This window comes from Choristoneura fumiferana, chromosome 21 (assembly GCF_025370935.1).
Source record: "Choristoneura fumiferana chromosome 21, NRCan_CFum_1, whole genome shotgun sequence".
Lineage (NCBI taxonomy): Eukaryota > Metazoa > Arthropoda > Insecta > Lepidoptera > Tortricidae > Choristoneura > Choristoneura fumiferana.
The window spans coordinates 10,045,547-10,063,603 of record NC_133492.1 but is presented as its reverse complement, the minus strand read 5'-3'; the positions used below and the strand labels follow the sequence as shown (position 1 = coordinate 10,063,603).

Genomic DNA, 18,057 nt, shown 5'->3' with positions numbered 1-18,057 from the left:
GTGCCCATTTTATATTTAATCGACTCCAAAAAAGAGGAGTTTATAACTTCGGTTGTATTTTTTTACGTTTAAAGACCTGTATAAACAGACCAATGTCAATATGACAGCAGCTGCGGGGATGCCTATTATTATGAGTCTGTCAGTCTGTGTACGATAAGATTTTGCAATTTTGAACCTTTTATAAAGTGTTGTGCGAACTTATCCCTTTAAGGGATATCTCTAATCAACGTTTGGGTGACACACAAGGTCAGAGATTATTGCTTGATTCATAAACTCTTTCATTTATGATATTAGTAAGATAATGTATTTATTTATTTAATAATGTTACAATTCAAAAGTTAATAAAATTTGAACTGAATAAGGCTTAGAGTACCGAACATTAGCAAACTAGTATGCTGTGTTATCTATCTTAGAACAAAGTATAGAGCACTAGTAAAAACGCCATCTATTGGATGAGTTTCATAAGATAATACTCACGCGCTCGATCTCTCTAAAGATCGCCTAGGTAGCGCTGATAAGCTTAATGTTACACATTGTTACCATTGGTAAGAAAAAAATTCGTAGAAGTAAAAATCCATAACATATATTATTATTATTCTAAATTGTTATTTAAAAAAAAAATTACGCCTAAAAGTAAAACTACTTATGTTTTATTCTATTAAACAAAATTTAAAATCGGAAATCGAATATGATTGCCACGAAATAGCTGGAATTTAAATTTTAGTGCTGGCAACATTAAACGGCTGTCTTTGATTTGAACGTTCACAGTTTTCTTTACTAATCATATCCTATATAAGTAAATTTTTATTTGAAATTATGAACTTGAAATCGGCGTAAAAGACTGCCGCCTTTTGCCTGTAACACGACCAAGCTATGTTTGCACCTCGCGCTTAACAAGAACAGTTCAAAAATGTATAATTCTTTGTCGCCGATACGCATCTTACGAATTTTCGTCTCCTATTTGTTGTTTTTTTTTTTACTGTTTTTGTTAAGTACGAGGTGCAAACTTAGCTTGGTCGTGTTATACACACCTACCTTTAACTAACACTACGTAATAGACAACTATCGTTGCTATACATCTATATAGAAGACATTTAGTCACGGACTCAACCGCTTGGTGGCGCTTTAGTCGAGACCACAAATATACGTGAAGTTAGCTATCTATTACCAGTATCACACATGCCTAAAAGTTTACAATTTATTGCGTTCTAGACCGTCTGAGACCAACCCAGTATCTGCCTACCACACACACACACACACACACACACACACACACACACACACACGCACGCACGCACGCACGCACGCACGCACGCACGCACGCACGCACGCACGCACGCACGCACGCACGCACACACACACACACACGCCTGCGGGTAATATAAGTAATTAAATTAAAATTTATTTCCCTTTTTTTCTTTTTCTTTTATTTGTAAAAATGTCACGAATAAATGTTTTTCTTTCTTTCTTTCTTTCTTTCTTTAAATATGTTGTTCTTATTAACACATTAAATTTCTTCGTGTCATATAAAATTAAATTATCTTTACACCCTCTTCGCCTGAAATGGTAACCGCGAATGGCATTCCAGGTTCCATCCACTACTTCCCTACAACAGTGTGCCACTTATTTGCTAAACAGCACCGCCAATTTACTGGCGCTTGTTAACATTTTATTACATTGTATTTCTGTATGGATTTTAAACGGGCAACCCAAAAGTTTTTATTACAACTCCAGCCAGCCGTCAAACGTTCATAATGTGGACCAAATGAAGTGAATTAACTTAGTTGGCAGTGTAAATGTTATCCGTTTGACTTGTGCTGATTGGACCGTTGTTTAGCCGGTTGACTGGAGGAGTTAATTAATTAAATTTAGTGTTTTTAGCCTGTGACCTTCGGAAGCTTTGATGGTAAGAAACAAATACATTATGTTTATCCAGCATTTACAACGCAATTACTATCATTATTTCATTATTATTTGGGGAATTAACCACGCAACACATTCAAAGTCAAAATATCTTTATTCAATTTAGGCTATTATGACAAGCACTTATGAATGTCAAAAAAAATCTATCACCGGTTCGGAAACCTCTGTTGAGAAGAATCCGGCAAGAAACTTAACGAGGTATATTTTTTTTAAACAGATTTACAATATATTAAATGATATGTATACATCACAAGTATTTAACACAACTTTATTTTTAACACAGTAGGTTCGCTATTTAAAGGGATCGCTAATGCGGATCGGAATTATTTCCAAATATCCCTGTCCATGATATAATCATTAACTTTATAATACGCCTTGGATATTAATGTCTTCTTGACAATAGATCTGAATTTTGTATCCGTTTTATTTATAACATTTTTTGGAATTTTATTATAAAAACGTATGCAATTTCCCAGAAACGACTTTTTGATTTTAGCCAGTCTGTAAGATGGAACTTTAAGTTTCCCTGTGTTTCTAGTAGCCTTTGGCTTATCGACATTGTTAAAATTATGTTGACCTTGACCTTTCTACCACAGTGCAGGTCATGGTCATGAGTACTATACCTATGTATGATTCAAAGATCATTTTGCTATAACCTTGAGTCGCTTTAAATTTAAAAGCTTCCAACTATATAAATCTGAAAATTTTAAAAGTAAAAGTATGGTAACTTTGTTTCTGAATTAATAAACGACTTAAAAAATAAGATTCTTAATGTGTGTGAACTTTTTTTAAATTTATTTTTGGTTCATTTTTAGTTTAAATTTATCGCATAAGTACTAGCTTTAACTCCCTGCATTGTTTTCTTTGAAATAATACTCGTACATAATTGGCTGGATCTTTCTCCTGTCAGAACTTTGGGAAATATCTTGATCATATCTATGACCCTCGACAAATATGTCTGTCAAATGTCAAGTATCTAACTCACGTTACTCTTTTGCAGCTAGTTAGAAGATAACACAATCCACTATTTGATTGAGGTTAGCATATGAAATTCAAGGTAGTTTAGTGGTTAAGGCAGGTCAAAACGGTGCACTGCCTTTTCGGCGAAATATGTTTCGCCAAATTTCACTTAGCAACCAACCTTTTGCCGAAGTTTTATTTGGCAAACCAATCCTTGGCATAACTTTGCTTCGCATTTTTCTTATTTCGCAACATTTTAATATTGAAAAATTTTTACTTCATCACACTTTTATGTGGCAAACAATTATGTAGTAAAAGATTGGCTAAGGCAAATAACAAATAGTCAAATAACATTTGGCCAATTTTTATACATAAGGTAGGTATATCAGTCATGATATATAATAAAATTAATAAATGTTAAATCATGTGGCGGTGAGCGAGCGAAGCGAGCGAGAAAGACGAGACTAGGCAGAAGCGACTTGGATAGGTTAGGTTCAGAAGGCTAAGCGTAGCGTTCCGCCTTAGCCTTCGATGTTAGGTTTTTTTTGTAACAGAACGGAAAAATCATTGGCTTGCTTGCTTGTTTGCTTGCTAAATTAAGGAATGCCAATCAACGCATTTGACGAAAACACAAATGACATCTTAAAAAAATCCCAGGTAATAATTTGCATAATAATCATTTTCTCAAACATGCTCGGAAATGCGTTAATGTCACGAAATGGAGACATGGAGTTTCTCATTTATGGTACATAACTTTTGGCCTAGTCCATGAAGTATGTATGAAAATCCATTATTGTCCGCTGCTCTAACTTTTTAAATTTGCTTACTAACATTAAACTGATAAAGGAAAAATTACGAACAGCACCACTACTCTGTAAGTATTTGCGAACTGCGATGCGATGCGTTGCGATGCATGCGAATCGATGCGATGCGATGCGATGAGATGCGATGCGATGCGATGGATGGATGGATGGATGAAATATTTCCTCACATTGTTTGAGAAAAGCACTATACAAACTCGGCCAGAACAGGATATCTACCCCGAACTCGTCCATCAATCTCTTACTTCATGGCCTCTGCAGTAATGTACTATTATCAAATCATTAGTTGGGAAATGATATCAGTGCGAAATGTTGAGTTGGGAAATGAAATTTTGCCTAAATAAAAGTATGGGATAAATAGTTTGGGAGTTAATAATTTGCTAAATATTTTTTGCCAAAACATTAGTAGGTAAACCGGTCCAACCTAATATAATCCTGTGTTAAGTTTCTACGTAAACCCTAACTGAATGAGAGAGAGAGATAAACATTTATTTACACATATTCGATACACATAAAAATACATTAGATGGAAAGAATAAACATAACATCGAATAGTATAAAGTGGAATGACTATAGTTATTATATGATAGTTGTTATTATTAGTCTTCTCGGGCCTTACTCAGAATTGAGTTGGGAAACATAATATTAAGCTATTTTTTTAATTCATCAATGTTTTCAGGTAACATGTTTACCTACAGATAAACACCGTGTTCTTCTAATTTTCCCTTAACTTCAACAGTTGGGCCAGTTGTTAGAAACTTATTTAATTAACTTATTGGCCAATTATTTTTTAATTATCAATCGCAAAAGTAGTTAGTTGTTTTATATAATCAACTGCAGACTCAAACGAGCTTGAACACAGCGGAACGCTTTACACCACTGCGTTCTATACCGCTACACAAAAATTAATGTTTTTATTTGGATTATTTCTGACACGAACAACGACAATATTGTTTATCCCGGCGAAATAACAGACAAAAGAGCAAACGGTAGTTCGTAAAATATCAGTAGTTAGATGAATGATCGAGTTTAAACTTGAAAGCGGTTTATTCCGACAGCTGTGAATATAAAGCTCTTTTGATCTCTACCAAAATACTTAATTATTATTTCGTATTTCTTCGCGCAGGCTGCCGCGGAGCTCAAGTACTAATGCTAATGTAACGAACGTTTAAATATTAAACAAGGTTAGGTGACGTTTGGGAATATGACGATCCTTTGATGTTTGACGTGGGGACGTTAAAATATTCGTTTATAACATCAATATTTTATGTGTGTGAGTAAAGTGTGTCCGCTGCTTATTCTTTGAAGTGTCACCTGTGTGTTTTACATGTAATTTTTTTTTATTCGACTGGATGGCAAACGGGCGAGTATCTGAGGATTTTTATAACAGATCGTTTTTTTATATCGGTATTAATAAGCAAACTCCAATGTTTGGTATATTATACCAAATTCCAAGTCAATCTGTCCACTGGCAGTGGGTCCAAACAAAAAACAACAACAAACAGGGCAAGTTAATAAAACCTTGTAATGAAATATATGATTTCACACGTGTGACCGTCGCCGAAGCATTCATAGAATTTCTACAATAAAATACAAAGACTTTATTGTACACCAGAAATAGTAAAAATAAGCGATACAGAAAACAGGTACACAGAGAGAAAATTACAAGGTAAGCAATAGGCGGCCTTATCGCCTAAGAGCGATCTCTTCCAGGCAACCTTTTTTTTTTCAGAAAGAAGGAAGGACTAGTTTACAGCAGGTGGTGCATCAACCATAGATCAGAATATTAAAACTTAACAACAATACTCTCCACATACAATATCGTACAAATAATACACGTTTAAAATAAATATAGGCAGTGGGATAAACAGCAACATATAATAGTATTTTATGCAACTGTATCATATATATTAAGATTGGTTTTTTGGAATCTTTTTGTATTTTTTATTTCAATTCCAAATTTTTACTTTTACGGTCATCCCGTAAAACCTAAATTGGAAATAACAAACTGAAATATAGACGCACAGAAAAACCAGAAAAATAAGACCAACACTGGGAATCGAACCCAGGTCCTCCAAAAAACCAAAAAACAATCTTAATTTGATTGCTTAATAACGACATCTCTTGTCCGGGTGAGCGGTTAGTTCCATGAGGGCTACGGTATAGATGTCGCTAGCGTCACTGCTTAAGTGGCTAAATAAGCACCGAACCTCACAAAACAAAAAGCTGAGATATGTGGTGCATAGGGGAAATTCGTGTCTGTGCCGTTGACCAACAGTGGTGTAGCGGTATCAGGTAGCACGCGGTACGGAATACCGAGGACCTGGGTTCGATTCCCAGTGTTGGTCTAATTTTTCTGGTTTTTCTGGGCATCTATATTTCGGTTGTATTTTCAATGTATCATATATGTATTTTCTTTCTTTCTTTATTTTTATAATAAGCGCCATTGAAATACGAGTGCGAGTTTGTGACTTTTGGCGAAGCCGAATGTCTATAATTGATAGATGCCCATGAGTGTCTCAATGGCTGATTATGTATAGTTGCATATATAACTTTTTCTATGAGCTCAAACCTAAAAAAATATTAAATAATGAAAACTTACACCATGCTAGTATCCCTGATCTTGAATTTTAAAAATACTACAACAAACAAATAGGGCATCCAGATTACAGTCAAGGTTAAAGATATGGACACGGGCAAAGTTGCAAAAATATGTATACACGGCCTTAATGTTAAGTGAATAAAGTCGTGTATACATATTTTTATAACTTTGGCCGTCTCGATATCTTTGCCCTTGACTGTACAATACAAATATTTCTTGTAAAGCCGCACTCTCATTCATAAAGCTTTTAAATACAACATGATAACACATGAAGTTTTGAGGGACGATCGGACTGACAAGTGACTAATAAAAACCAGCCAAGAGCGTGTCGGACACGCCTAAAATAGGGTTCCGTAGCCATAACGAAAAAAATAAGTAATATTTTTCAAAGGATTTCGTATTTTATGCGGAATCTTCCAAGTTTAGATATATTTTATACCTTACGCTGCTATTTACTAGTAATAATTCTGAAGCAAACTTAGCCGTTATAGTTTTCTTTGAAAGTTTGATATACTTACTACCATGCCGATTTTTTGCAAATTTTTCCACCCACCGGTTTAGATTTTAGAGGAGGGGGGGACGCTCGATTTTCATGATAATTTGCACTTTAAAGTTGAATATTTCGCAAACAAATTACTGAATCGAAAAATCATCTTAGCAACGATACCCCACACTATAGGGTTGGGTGAGAAAAAAAATCACCCCCACTTTACGTTTATGGGAACATAACTAACATATATTTTTTTTAATTTTGTATTGTACCATTTTATCGGCATAGTTCACATATATATCCGTGCAAAATTACAGCTTTCTAGCATTGATAGTCCCTGAGCAAAGCCGCGGATGGACGGACAGACAGACAGACAAACAGACATGGCGAAACTATAAGGGTTCCGTTTTTGCCATTTTGCCAGTTCGAAGGACTCGCGCTGCTAGGCAGACTTGACACCCCACACTTCAGTATACTCGTGACCACGGCCACTGCAATGTTGCCGAAACGTCCAGGTAAATATTACTCGTGTGTGTTAGCGTGATAAGTCATGTGCGTATTTTGACTATGAGTGAAAATCACGAAATTTTAAGACATTATGATAACTCGCACCGTTTAAAACTAAGTTAGAGCAAGCGGGCCGATTGTGTAGAAACCGTGTCTATATACGGACCGAATCTATACCCAAATCCGCAGCTAGGCAATAAAGAGGCGTGCAATAAATAACTGATACAACGCTGAAGCCTGCTAGTGGTCTGCAGTTTGCTGCGCCGCGGCACCGCTGCAAAATGCAGATGGAGGTGGCATTCTGAAAAATCGACTAAGTGCGTATAATGGCCCCACGGCCGGGTCCAAAAATAAGTAATAACGTTTCAAATAATATTAAACGGTTACTTTTAAAATTTAGGAATGTAATCTCCTAAACGCCTTATCGTTCTTTTTTTTAGCCTTATCGTTTTATATCGGCCTATGTATATAATAATATGTACGCCCTCCCGCAGGGCACAGGCCTCTCAGAATGAGGAGCTCGTAGTTCCCACGCAGATCCAGTGTGGATTGGGAATTTCATACATCAGTCTTCGCAGGTGTGTGCTGGGTTATTTAAACTTAATAAGTAGTAGATAAATATTACACATAATTTTGCACATTTTATTCCTAAAAGGGTCGGCAACGCACCTGTGATTCCACTCGTGTTGCGGGTGTCCATGGGCGGTGTTGATCGCTCTCCATCAGGTGACCCGTCTGCTCGTTTGCCCCCTCGTTTTATAAAAAAAAACATTAATTACGAAAAACGCAGAGGCGTGCTAGCCCGCGGGTACAAAACCATGACTAGAGATTTAAGAGGCCAAAGGGAAGCCGCTAAGCTGCCACGACGAATATAGGCCCAATAGCACATGAAACTACCGTGAGACTCACTCATATTAAATATATTGACCCGGATAACTCCCTCTTAAATCGAGTTTAGCCCGTCATGTTTCGGGCTAATCTTCAACTCGATTTAAGACTTTCGTCGGGTAGTCGCGCGAGATGAGCGGCGGAGCGCAGTGCGCGTGTTGCTGCAGCCGCCGAGTCGCGTTGCTCCTAAGAAACATGTCGGGCTAAACTCGATTTAAGACGTGAGTTATCCGGGTCAATATATTAAATATAGCCCCAATAGATTAATTTCTGTCAAAAAGCACGTATGTTGTCAGAAATTGGAATTATGAGCGATTTTTCTGATTTTCGTTAGTCATGGCGGTGGGGTCTGGCTATTTGCCAGTGGAAGCTGCGGCGGCGGTGGTCGACACAAATTGCAGACAACTTAATATCTTTCACGAGTCATTTCAATAATATTTCAGGTTAAGTGAGTCATTCTTTCTGTAACTTCTAATAAAACTTGTTCATTGCTGTAAAAGTACAGCCGTATCTTTAATCGACCGGAGCCCAAAATACCAAAATTATGTAGTTTTTTATTTATTTACAGGGGGAGCACCCAAATACTCCAAAATATTTTATTCCGAATTTGCTAATTCCGATTTTCAAAACTCCGATTTTCACAATTCCTAAGACATATAATTCCGATTACTTAAAAACACGAAATTTATTTTTTCCGAATTTCAAAATATCGTTTTTTTTAATATCCGATTTTTAAAATTCCGAAGATTGAAAATGCATGAAATGTTATTGGCCCGAAATACAGTATTCCGATTATCAATTTTCCGAAATGACATCGCTAATTCGGAAATATGACATTCGGCAAAATAAACTTCGTGGTTTTAATAATCGGAATCTTGATTTTGAATCTCGAATTAATATCAATCAATTTAGATAAATTGACCTGCATACTTAGGTAACATTAGGTTAGAATTGCGACAAGGCGCAAAGCGCCATAACTGCGCGAAATAGAAGCTCCGCGAAGCGGAGCTCCGTCGACCTTATGTCACATTGCTGAAAATCAATAACAGTAAATACTGTTTCAGGCCAATCTAAACTACATAGCTTATTTTTGATCGGTGTAATGATATTCGGAATTTTGAAAATCGATATTTTAGTAATCGGAATTCGTATTTTTGATATTTCGGATTATCATTGAGTCAGACTTCTTTTTGTTCGGTTTATTAAAATTCGGAATTTTGAAAAACATTAGGTATTTTTAATTTTCGGATTTATAAAAATCGGAGTTATGAAGAATCGGAATAGTCATATTAGGAGTTTTAAAACATTCGGAATTATAAAAATCGGTATTTTGATGTTCGTGATTCCGACTTTCGGAATTTCGTTTTTCATATGTACCCTTTGGAAGTTCAATCTTTCGTAATTGTATGAATTAGCGAACTTCCAACTTTTCTTGATTACTAGTTATTGCTTGCGACTCCATCTGCGTAGAGTTTATTCATTGCTATCCTGCGGGAACTATGCAATTTTCCGGGATAAAAACTATCCTATATCCTTTCCCGGAACTAAAACTATCTGTACACCAAACTTCATCATCAAATCGGTTCAGCGGTTTAGACGTGAAGAGGTTACAAACAAACAAACAGACTTACAAACTTTTGCATTTATAATAAAAGTAATAAGTACTAAGTGCAAAAACATTTATCTATTTTTTCCCTGATTTGTTTAGACAAATACCTTTGTGCGTTTTTTAGTGGAGAAGCAAATTAATTAGCGTAGTTTATTGAATTACAAAGATTCTTGTAAAATTTGAGCATTGGACATCCTGAAACAGTACTTTAAAAGACTAAAACTTTTATGAATTGAAAGTTAGGAAATTCTACGTCACTTTTTATAAGTGGCCATTAGGACATTGTTCGTATTCTTGAAACTGTTTAAAACAATTACTGACTTCTACGTAATTTGTCGTTTTTGTCCTACTAAAGTTTCACACTTTCTTTGTCATTACAAATAAACTTTTGTACATAGTGACTTCATTTATTCACTTAATTTATTGTTTATTTATTGCGTGGAAGAGTTCCGTAAATGTAGCAAAAAAATAAACAATTGCAAAAGTACCTAGGTACAGAACAGACCTGTCCACTAACTTTGCCTATCTTGTACTTGCATATTTTTCATCTAACACATAAGTATAACAATTTGGTAAACGTAGTAATATAAGTAACTAGGTACGAAATTTACCTGGTATGTATGTGTTCATTAGAGTACCAATTTGGCTTCACTCATTTGAGCCACAACCGGTACCGAAATGCGGTACGGGTTGTAGCTGAAATACGTTAGGTACCTTACCAGTTACGGTTCCCGGGAATGACGGAATCCTATAAAAGATACCATTAAATTAAAAGCATTTACATGTTTGATCGGGTGCTACTGAACAAGAGCGTTACTACCTTATTATATAACTTTTTAATGGCTCTAATAAAAGCTAATTTACGCTAGCGTCATGCGATATAAAAAAATCGCCTATTTAGTTTAGTCTGGCACGGCATTTAGTCTTACAAACTGTCTTATAAAATCAAAACTTGAGAAGTACCTACGTTATTTGGACGTATAAATAAGTAATAAAAATGAAAAACCGATACATTTTAAAAAACTTATGCAGAAAGATATACTTAGCAGGCGCCGGTGATTTTTGGTATGAAGAGGGAGTAATTGGGAACGACAAAAGCTTTTTATATGTGATGATTTGCTATGCACTGTTTTTCATTTATGTGTCCATGACCATATTAGAAATTATAGCGGCAGTGTTCGCAGACTTGCCTAAGGATGAAAAGAGCGACTCTGTGACGTTTGCGGTTAGCCACACTATAGTCATGATAAAGATATTCTCCGTCATGAGTAACAGAAAGCTAGTGAAGGAATTAAACTACAAAATGGTGGGAATATGTGAAGCGTATGAGGTGGAAAAGACAGTGGCTGAGAACTACAAGATCATGAAAATGAACGTTTACGCTTACGTGACCGCAGTTTACGGATCCTGCGCGTGTTTTGTTTTCGAGGGAATAAGGAAAATGCAAACTGGTATGTACCTACTTATACTTAAGTAATTTGTTTTATTGTGGTCTGTTACATCTGCTTTCTAAGGGTTGCTATAATCGTGGAAATCTGTTCAAAATATATATCTAGGAAGCAGAATGTATTTTTAGATGTTATGAGTTCAGCATGAAGCATGTGTGGAGGCATAACATTTTAATTGTAATTTATTCGTATTTTGAATGGAACTCTCCATTAAAAGTACGAGTAGATCAATCTGTTCATTTGCTTCTTACACGTGTAAAGAAGCTACAAAACTACAAGAATGATTTTTAGAATCTTCAATTCTTCATATTTTGAGTTGTTTGTTTTTTTTCTTAATAGGCTGAGATATGTCATAGTTCGTCATTTTCCTCATAAGTTTACCTACAGGAGATTTTACTTTACTGTTACGCTAGGGACCTACAAGTAAAGTGAAACTGGTTCAAAGTAAGACTTGTTTCAAATAACAGGGTAGCTAAGTACCTATGTGTTAAATAAAAATGAACGAAAGCGATGGTGGACAAACAAATACGTCTCACTTTTCTGTTGCAGGATCTCATTTCATTACAGTTGTGACATACTGGCCATTTTACGAAGACGATTCACTTACAGCTGTCTTATTCAGATTCTTTACGACATGGGTCTTGTGCGTTCTTATGGTGACTATGATAGCAATTGACTCTTTTGTTATGGTAACCTTGATCATGTATAAATATAAGTTTATCACTCTGAGAATCTATTTGGAAAATTTGAGAGTAGATTTTGACAAAAATAACTACGGTGGAAACGAGGAATTTGCTGCAAATAAATTGCAAACTGGATTAATTGAAGGGATCGTGATGCACAGGGATCTTCTCAGGTTTGTATAATGTTATATTATATTGGGATAGGTACAGAAAAAAATACTGGGTAGTCAAGTGGTTACTTACTTACCTACTGAAATCCGAACTTGTCCGAGTAGTCTAAAGAACCTGTTAGTAGCGGAGAAGTAAGTAAGAAGTATTGCAGTTTGAGCACAAACTCAACGAGCAATTACGCTTCATTTTATTTTATCTCTATTTCACCTAAAATAAAATACTGGGTAGTTAAGTGGTTACTTGGTGGTTGCTTACTTACCTACTCAGATCCGAATTTCGCCAAGTAGTCTATATAAACACTTGGCTACCTGGAATTATGTTGAAAAGGGCAATAGTTTTACCGTGCTTCTCCACTACTAAAGCTTAACTGTTAGTAGCGGAGAAGCAATTAAGATATATTGTAGTCTGAGCACAAACTCGACGAGTAATTAAGATTCATTTTATTTTATCTCTATTTCACCTAAAGTTACTTATTTTGTAAGGTTGTCAAAAGACATTGACCGCTCATTTGGGACAGTAATGGCGTTACAAGTATGCCAGAGTTCCGGTTCGGCCGTGTCCCTGCTGCTACAAATAGCCGTAAGTTGCCAATTTAAAATCAATTTGCTGTAACCTGCTGTACTCGTTTTCGTATTTCTTTGCTGCGATAACACTCGTAGCCCTGAGAGAATAGAGAAGAATCATTGACAGTTGATGCGTAAACGTCTATGGGTAGAGTCATTCACGATGACGCGTGCCGTGGTTTTTATAACAAGGCCATTAATGTCTATTTTGATAAAATCACGCGTCTTCGTAGATGGCATTAGGTATACATGCTATGTCTGGAAAGTTATGAATAGATTTGAAAACCTTCGTCATTAAGAGTTAAATTTAGGCGTGCTTATATGTCGGCGGCCGATCGTAAAATCCGCCAGATCACGAAATTCCTAGGCAGATAGGAAATGGCGCCATTTCACGATATGCCTAGATATCGTGAAATGGTGCCATTTCATATCATCATATCACGAAACAATACCTACGTCAGATAGATTAGAGCAACGCATTCGTCGATATTCCTAGCTCTATACCGGGCACATCGTGATATGCATAAAAAAAGAAAAATTTAGGTACGACGAGCGACGAGCGACGAAAGAAATTTAAGTAGTATGAATTGTAACCACAACGCACGAGCCGAGCGAGCGAAGCGAACGTGCCGCGGCAACGGCCTGCGAAGTGCCAGGACCGATAAGGCGGCGTTTCATGATATGCCCAGGAATTTCATGATCTGTCTAAACTGGCCAAACCATGAAATGGTGGCGTTTCATGATATATGCCTAGTCACACGTTAAACGGTGAGTTTTGAACGATATGGCGGATGTCCCTTAACCAATTAATGAATTGGCGCAATTTCACGATATGCCTAGGAATTTCGTGATCTGGCGGATTTTACGATTGGCTGCCGACATATATAAGCCGAAAGAAATAAAAAAATACTGAATGAGCGAACCGCTTTGCGATGCTGTCACATGAGGCATTTCAAAGTACTGTCCAAAATAAAGCAGTTAACTCAGTCAGCCAGTGAGGTAAAAAAATACAACTAAAAATAAAAAATAATTAAGTACTACCTAGCTGTTGCCTGCGACTTCATCTGCGAAGAGTTCGTTTATCCCTATCCCGCGGTTTAAGGTTAACAGGAAACTAAAGTACATATGTTCTATTTTTAAAGTATTAACTTTAGCGGTCCCCCGACACTGACGACGCTTAGATAAAAAAAATATTACTAGGTACTTATACTAAATTAACTTAGGCTAATTTTGCGGGAAATCAGCATAGTCCCGCGGGATAGGGATAAACGAATTCTTCGCAGATGCGACTTCATCTAGGGCAACAGCTAGGTAGTGCATAATTATTTTTTACTTTTTAGTTGTCTTTTTCGGCGGCGTTTTTTTTCGGGTGTTTTTATTTTTATTTTTGCTGGCGTTATTTCGTGTCAGGGGTTTTTTAAATTTTTAATTTAAGTTTTTTTATTTCATGTTTTTTAAACTTTGGTATATTATTTTTTTAAAAGTGTACTAGTGTGTTGGATATCCTGGCTGCAGCATCAGCTCATCGTGTTGCCACCATTGCATTGTATGTAGAATCAAATACTGATCAAAATGAATCAAACACGACATATCTGCTATTATTTTTTCAAGAGTATACTGGTGTGCTGGATATCCTGGCTGCAGCATCAGCTCGTCGAGTTGCCACCACTGCATTGTATGTAGAATCAAATACTGATCAAAACGAATCCAAACACGACATATGTGCTATTATTTTATATAGAGTGTACTAGTGTGCTGGATATCCTGGCTGCAGCATCAGCTCATCCTGTTACCACCATTGCATTGTATGTAGAATTAAATACTGATCGAAACGAATCCAAACACGATATATCTGCTATGGTTTTATCAAGAGTGTACCTACTAGTGTTCTGGATATCCTGGCTGCAGCATCAGGCCCAGAATTCCATAATCTTGCATAGTTATATAGCATACATGGCTGTTTCAAATTTTAGGTCCCACATATGTTTGAAAGTAAAGTAAATACCATTATGCGTCAAAGATTCCTACCGCAGCGAACAAAAGAGCTGATAATCTTGAAACGGCTGAACCGATTTTGATAAAACATGTCTCAGATCCATCGCTGAAAAACCTGCTTTGAAATAAAAAAAACGCATTCAAATCGGTCTACACGTTTAAGAGCTTTGGTGCCACAGACAGACACACAGACATACAGACACACAGACACACATAGCGGTCAAACTTATAACACCCCTCTTTTTGCGTCGGGGGTTAAAAACAAGTTTAATTCGTGTGTGACCTCTACAAGGAAAATGAAAATATCTCTTGTTAATACCTTATCTTTCAGCTCTCAAGCGACTTGACGTTCGTCGCGGGAATGAAAATAATTTTCTTTGTAGCTGCTTTATTCTTTCTCTTGGCACTTTTCCTGTGTAACGCTGGAGAAATCACATACCAGGTGAGTTGTTTTAATACGGTAATATGTGCTTTAATTGATTTAATAATCAATATAAATAGGTAGCCATAACACACTGTTATATAATTAAAAAAAAAACACATAAAGCCAGGCCAAGTTTTTTTTGAGGTCAGTTGAAAATTAAAGTGATTATTTTTTAGTTCCCAATCCGCACTGGGCCCGCGTGGTACTTACGGCCCAAGCCTTCTCATTCTGTGCGTACGGTTAAGGATTTAATTCATGAGCCACCATGGAACCATTTCACAGTAAATGTCATAGTGACATCGCATTAATTAACAAGGAAAATCGTAATGACTTTTCCTTCGAAAAGTTTCCAATGGTGGCTCATGAATTAAAGTCATGGACCGTACGTCTCGCTCGTTTATAGGCTGGGATGATGATGATGATGTTTATTTTTAATATATTTCTTAAAAGGCATCTCTCCTTTCCGACTCGATCTTCTACTGCGGCTGGCACGCCTGCCCAATGCGCCGCAACCTGCGCCGACTGGTGCTTATGGCGTGCGCGAGCGCTCAACGCCCTCTCGTCATGAAAGCGTTCAAAATGCTTCAACTTACCTATGGAACTTTCTTAACGGTACGCAATGTCCTTTCTATTAGTATTTTTTCATTTTTTCTATGAAGCTGTAAAAGCTTTGCTGAGTTAATATTATGATATAAAATGTCTGATTTTCATGGATTAGGAAAAACTAGTTTGTATGTTTCAATTGTACGACTTAGTACATTGACTTGGTTTTCCTTTTGAAGTTCGCCAAATGCGAATGACAAAGTTGCATATTTCACAAACATATAAACTAGGGACTATATCATTAATAGATTGTACTGGTCGAAAAGTTTACAAGATATTAGAGAGGGGAGTGGAGCTTGTAAATATGATGATGATGATAATGATAACGAAATTTATGAAACTTTATTGTAACACAGTGTTAAGTGTAAGTCTACTCGTACATAAATCACTTAACCCACTAAAGTGGGAGCTTGTTAGGGAGTAAAAGAATGTAAGATTTTATCTATTTTATAAGTACATAATTAATATGTTTACATTTGCTTCTGTTTGCTCTCCTTGAAATAAATAAATGATGAATGATGATGATGTAAATACATTGGTTTGGCATTTTTTATTTTATATATAATAATTTGTTTTAAACTAATAAGCAATATCAGATTTTTTCTCTTGATCTTTCATAGATTTTCAACATGTAGGTATCTTTTTACCGTGTTTTCTTCAGTTTGTTATTTATTTATGTACCTACCTATTAGTTGGAAATATTAACGACTGAAATTGTTCTTTCAGGTTGTAAGGAGCACGTATTCAGTATTTGCGTTGTTCTACGCACAAAACGAGTAATACGACAGGAGTTCGTAATATTAAATATTCCATACAATATGTGACGAAATAAGATGAAAGAGCTCGAACGTTACCTACTGCTTCGTCAACATTATTATGACTGTAGATTTAGTCGCGACAGCGAAATTTTATTAGCATTCGGGCACAATCGCGTCGCACAATATATTGTGTAGGTACGGTATTATTGGTATAATTTAGGATTTATTTTTTGATTTCATCATCATCATCATCATGTCAGCCGAAAGACGTCCATTGCTGGACATAGGCCTCCCCCAAGGCTATCCACTCAGACCGGTCTTGAGCTTTTCGCATCCACCGCGATCCCGCGATCTTAACCAGGTCGTCGCTCCATCTTGTTGGAGGCCTACCGATAGCTCGTCTCCCGGTCCGCGGACGCCATTCAAGAACATTTTAACCCCATCGGCCGTCAGTCCTGCGAGCAATGTGCCCCGCCCACTGCCACTTCAGTTTCACAATTCTTCGGGCTATGTCGGTAACCTTAGTTCTACTGCGGATATCATTATTTCTGATTCTATCCCGTAGAGAAACCCTGAGCATAGCCCTCTCCATAGCCCTTTGAGTGACTTTGAGCTTCCTCATGAGGCCCATCATTAGCGCCCACGTCAAAGATCCGTATGTCATCACTGGCAACACACACTGGTCAAAGACTTTTGACTTCAAACACTGCGGTAAATTGGATGAAAAGACACTGCGAAGCTTCCCGAACGCTGCCCAGCCGAGTCGGATTCGACGAGTGATCTCTTTCTCGAAGTTGGACCTACCTAACTGGACCGTTTGTCCTAGGTATACATAGTTGTCAACAACTTCGAGCGCAGAGCCTCCGACTATTACGGGAGTTGGTGTGCCAACATGGACATTAGGCATGACTTGCGTCTTGTCCATGTTCATTCTCAGGCCAACTCGGTCGGAAACTGGTGGAATTTATTGGACAAATAGTATGGTAGTTTCCCCCTGCCTTCCACACCAGAGCTAGGCTAGAGTCCGGAGTTTCTAGATGACAGTAGAGAGCACTTCTGCCCAGCCTTATATCAAGTCCCTTAGTCGCCTATTACAACACCGACGAGAAGAGATGCCTGCGTCCTATTCTGAAACCGGGGACGGCACAATCATAATAAGTAATTAATAATTATTATTGTAGTAATATTGTTGTTAAGAATTGATTTTCCTTCACTTAGTTCAAATGTTCAAATAATGTGCCTATCGAACAATTTAAATTTAATAAACAATTTAGAATCTAAGAAAATTGCAGTGCCCTGACAGGGTATGATGTACCTACTGGCATGTTTACTTTAAGATCTACAATAATTGTACAAATGAACATGATAGCAATAAATGAATATGAATATGGATTTTAAGCGCTCGGTTGTTTTATGCGATAAACGCAATGCATTTGACGCACAACAATTTTGTATGATTTTGTACTAGAAGGTATCCATTTAAGGGATAAGATCGCCTTTGTACATCTCTTTGTTTGGTAACTATTATTTTCATATATTTTATGTACAATAAAGAGTTACACAATGCAATAATCTATGCGCTTGCCGCTGCGCTCACCGCGTGAGACAGTGT

At 36.8% G+C, this 18,057-nt stretch overlaps 1 protein-coding gene across 1 annotated transcript; it reads left to right on the top strand.

Annotated features, from left to right (window-relative positions):
* The first annotated feature begins 10,734 nt into the window (after positions 1-10,734).
* Positions 10,735-17,515, top strand: LOC141439808 (uncharacterized). Its single transcript, XM_074104186.1, has 6 exons — positions 10,735-11,251; positions 11,798-12,104; positions 12,585-12,681; positions 14,992-15,102; positions 15,535-15,696; positions 16,414-17,515. The coding sequence occupies exons 1-6, from the start codon at positions 10,798-10,800 to the stop codon at positions 16,465-16,467; spliced, it is 1,185 nt and encodes a 394-aa protein (XP_073960287.1). The 5' UTR covers positions 10,735-10,797; the 3' UTR covers positions 16,468-17,515.
* The last annotated feature ends 542 nt before the right edge of the window (positions 17,516-18,057 follow it).

Excerpts from the sequence above, each read along its gene's own strand:
- LOC141439808 (XM_074104186.1), top strand. The coding sequence starts at position 10,798 with ATGAAAAACCGATACATTTTAAAAAACTTATGCAGAAAGATATACTTA. Across the intron at positions 15,103-15,534 it reads CTGGAGAAATCACATACCAG|GCATCTCTCCTTTCCGACTC; the intron begins GTGAGTTGTTTT and ends ATTTCTTAAAAG. Across the intron at positions 15,697-16,413 it reads CCTATGGAACTTTCTTAACG|GTTGTAAGGAGCACGTATTC; the intron begins GTACGCAATGTC and ends TTGTTCTTTCAG.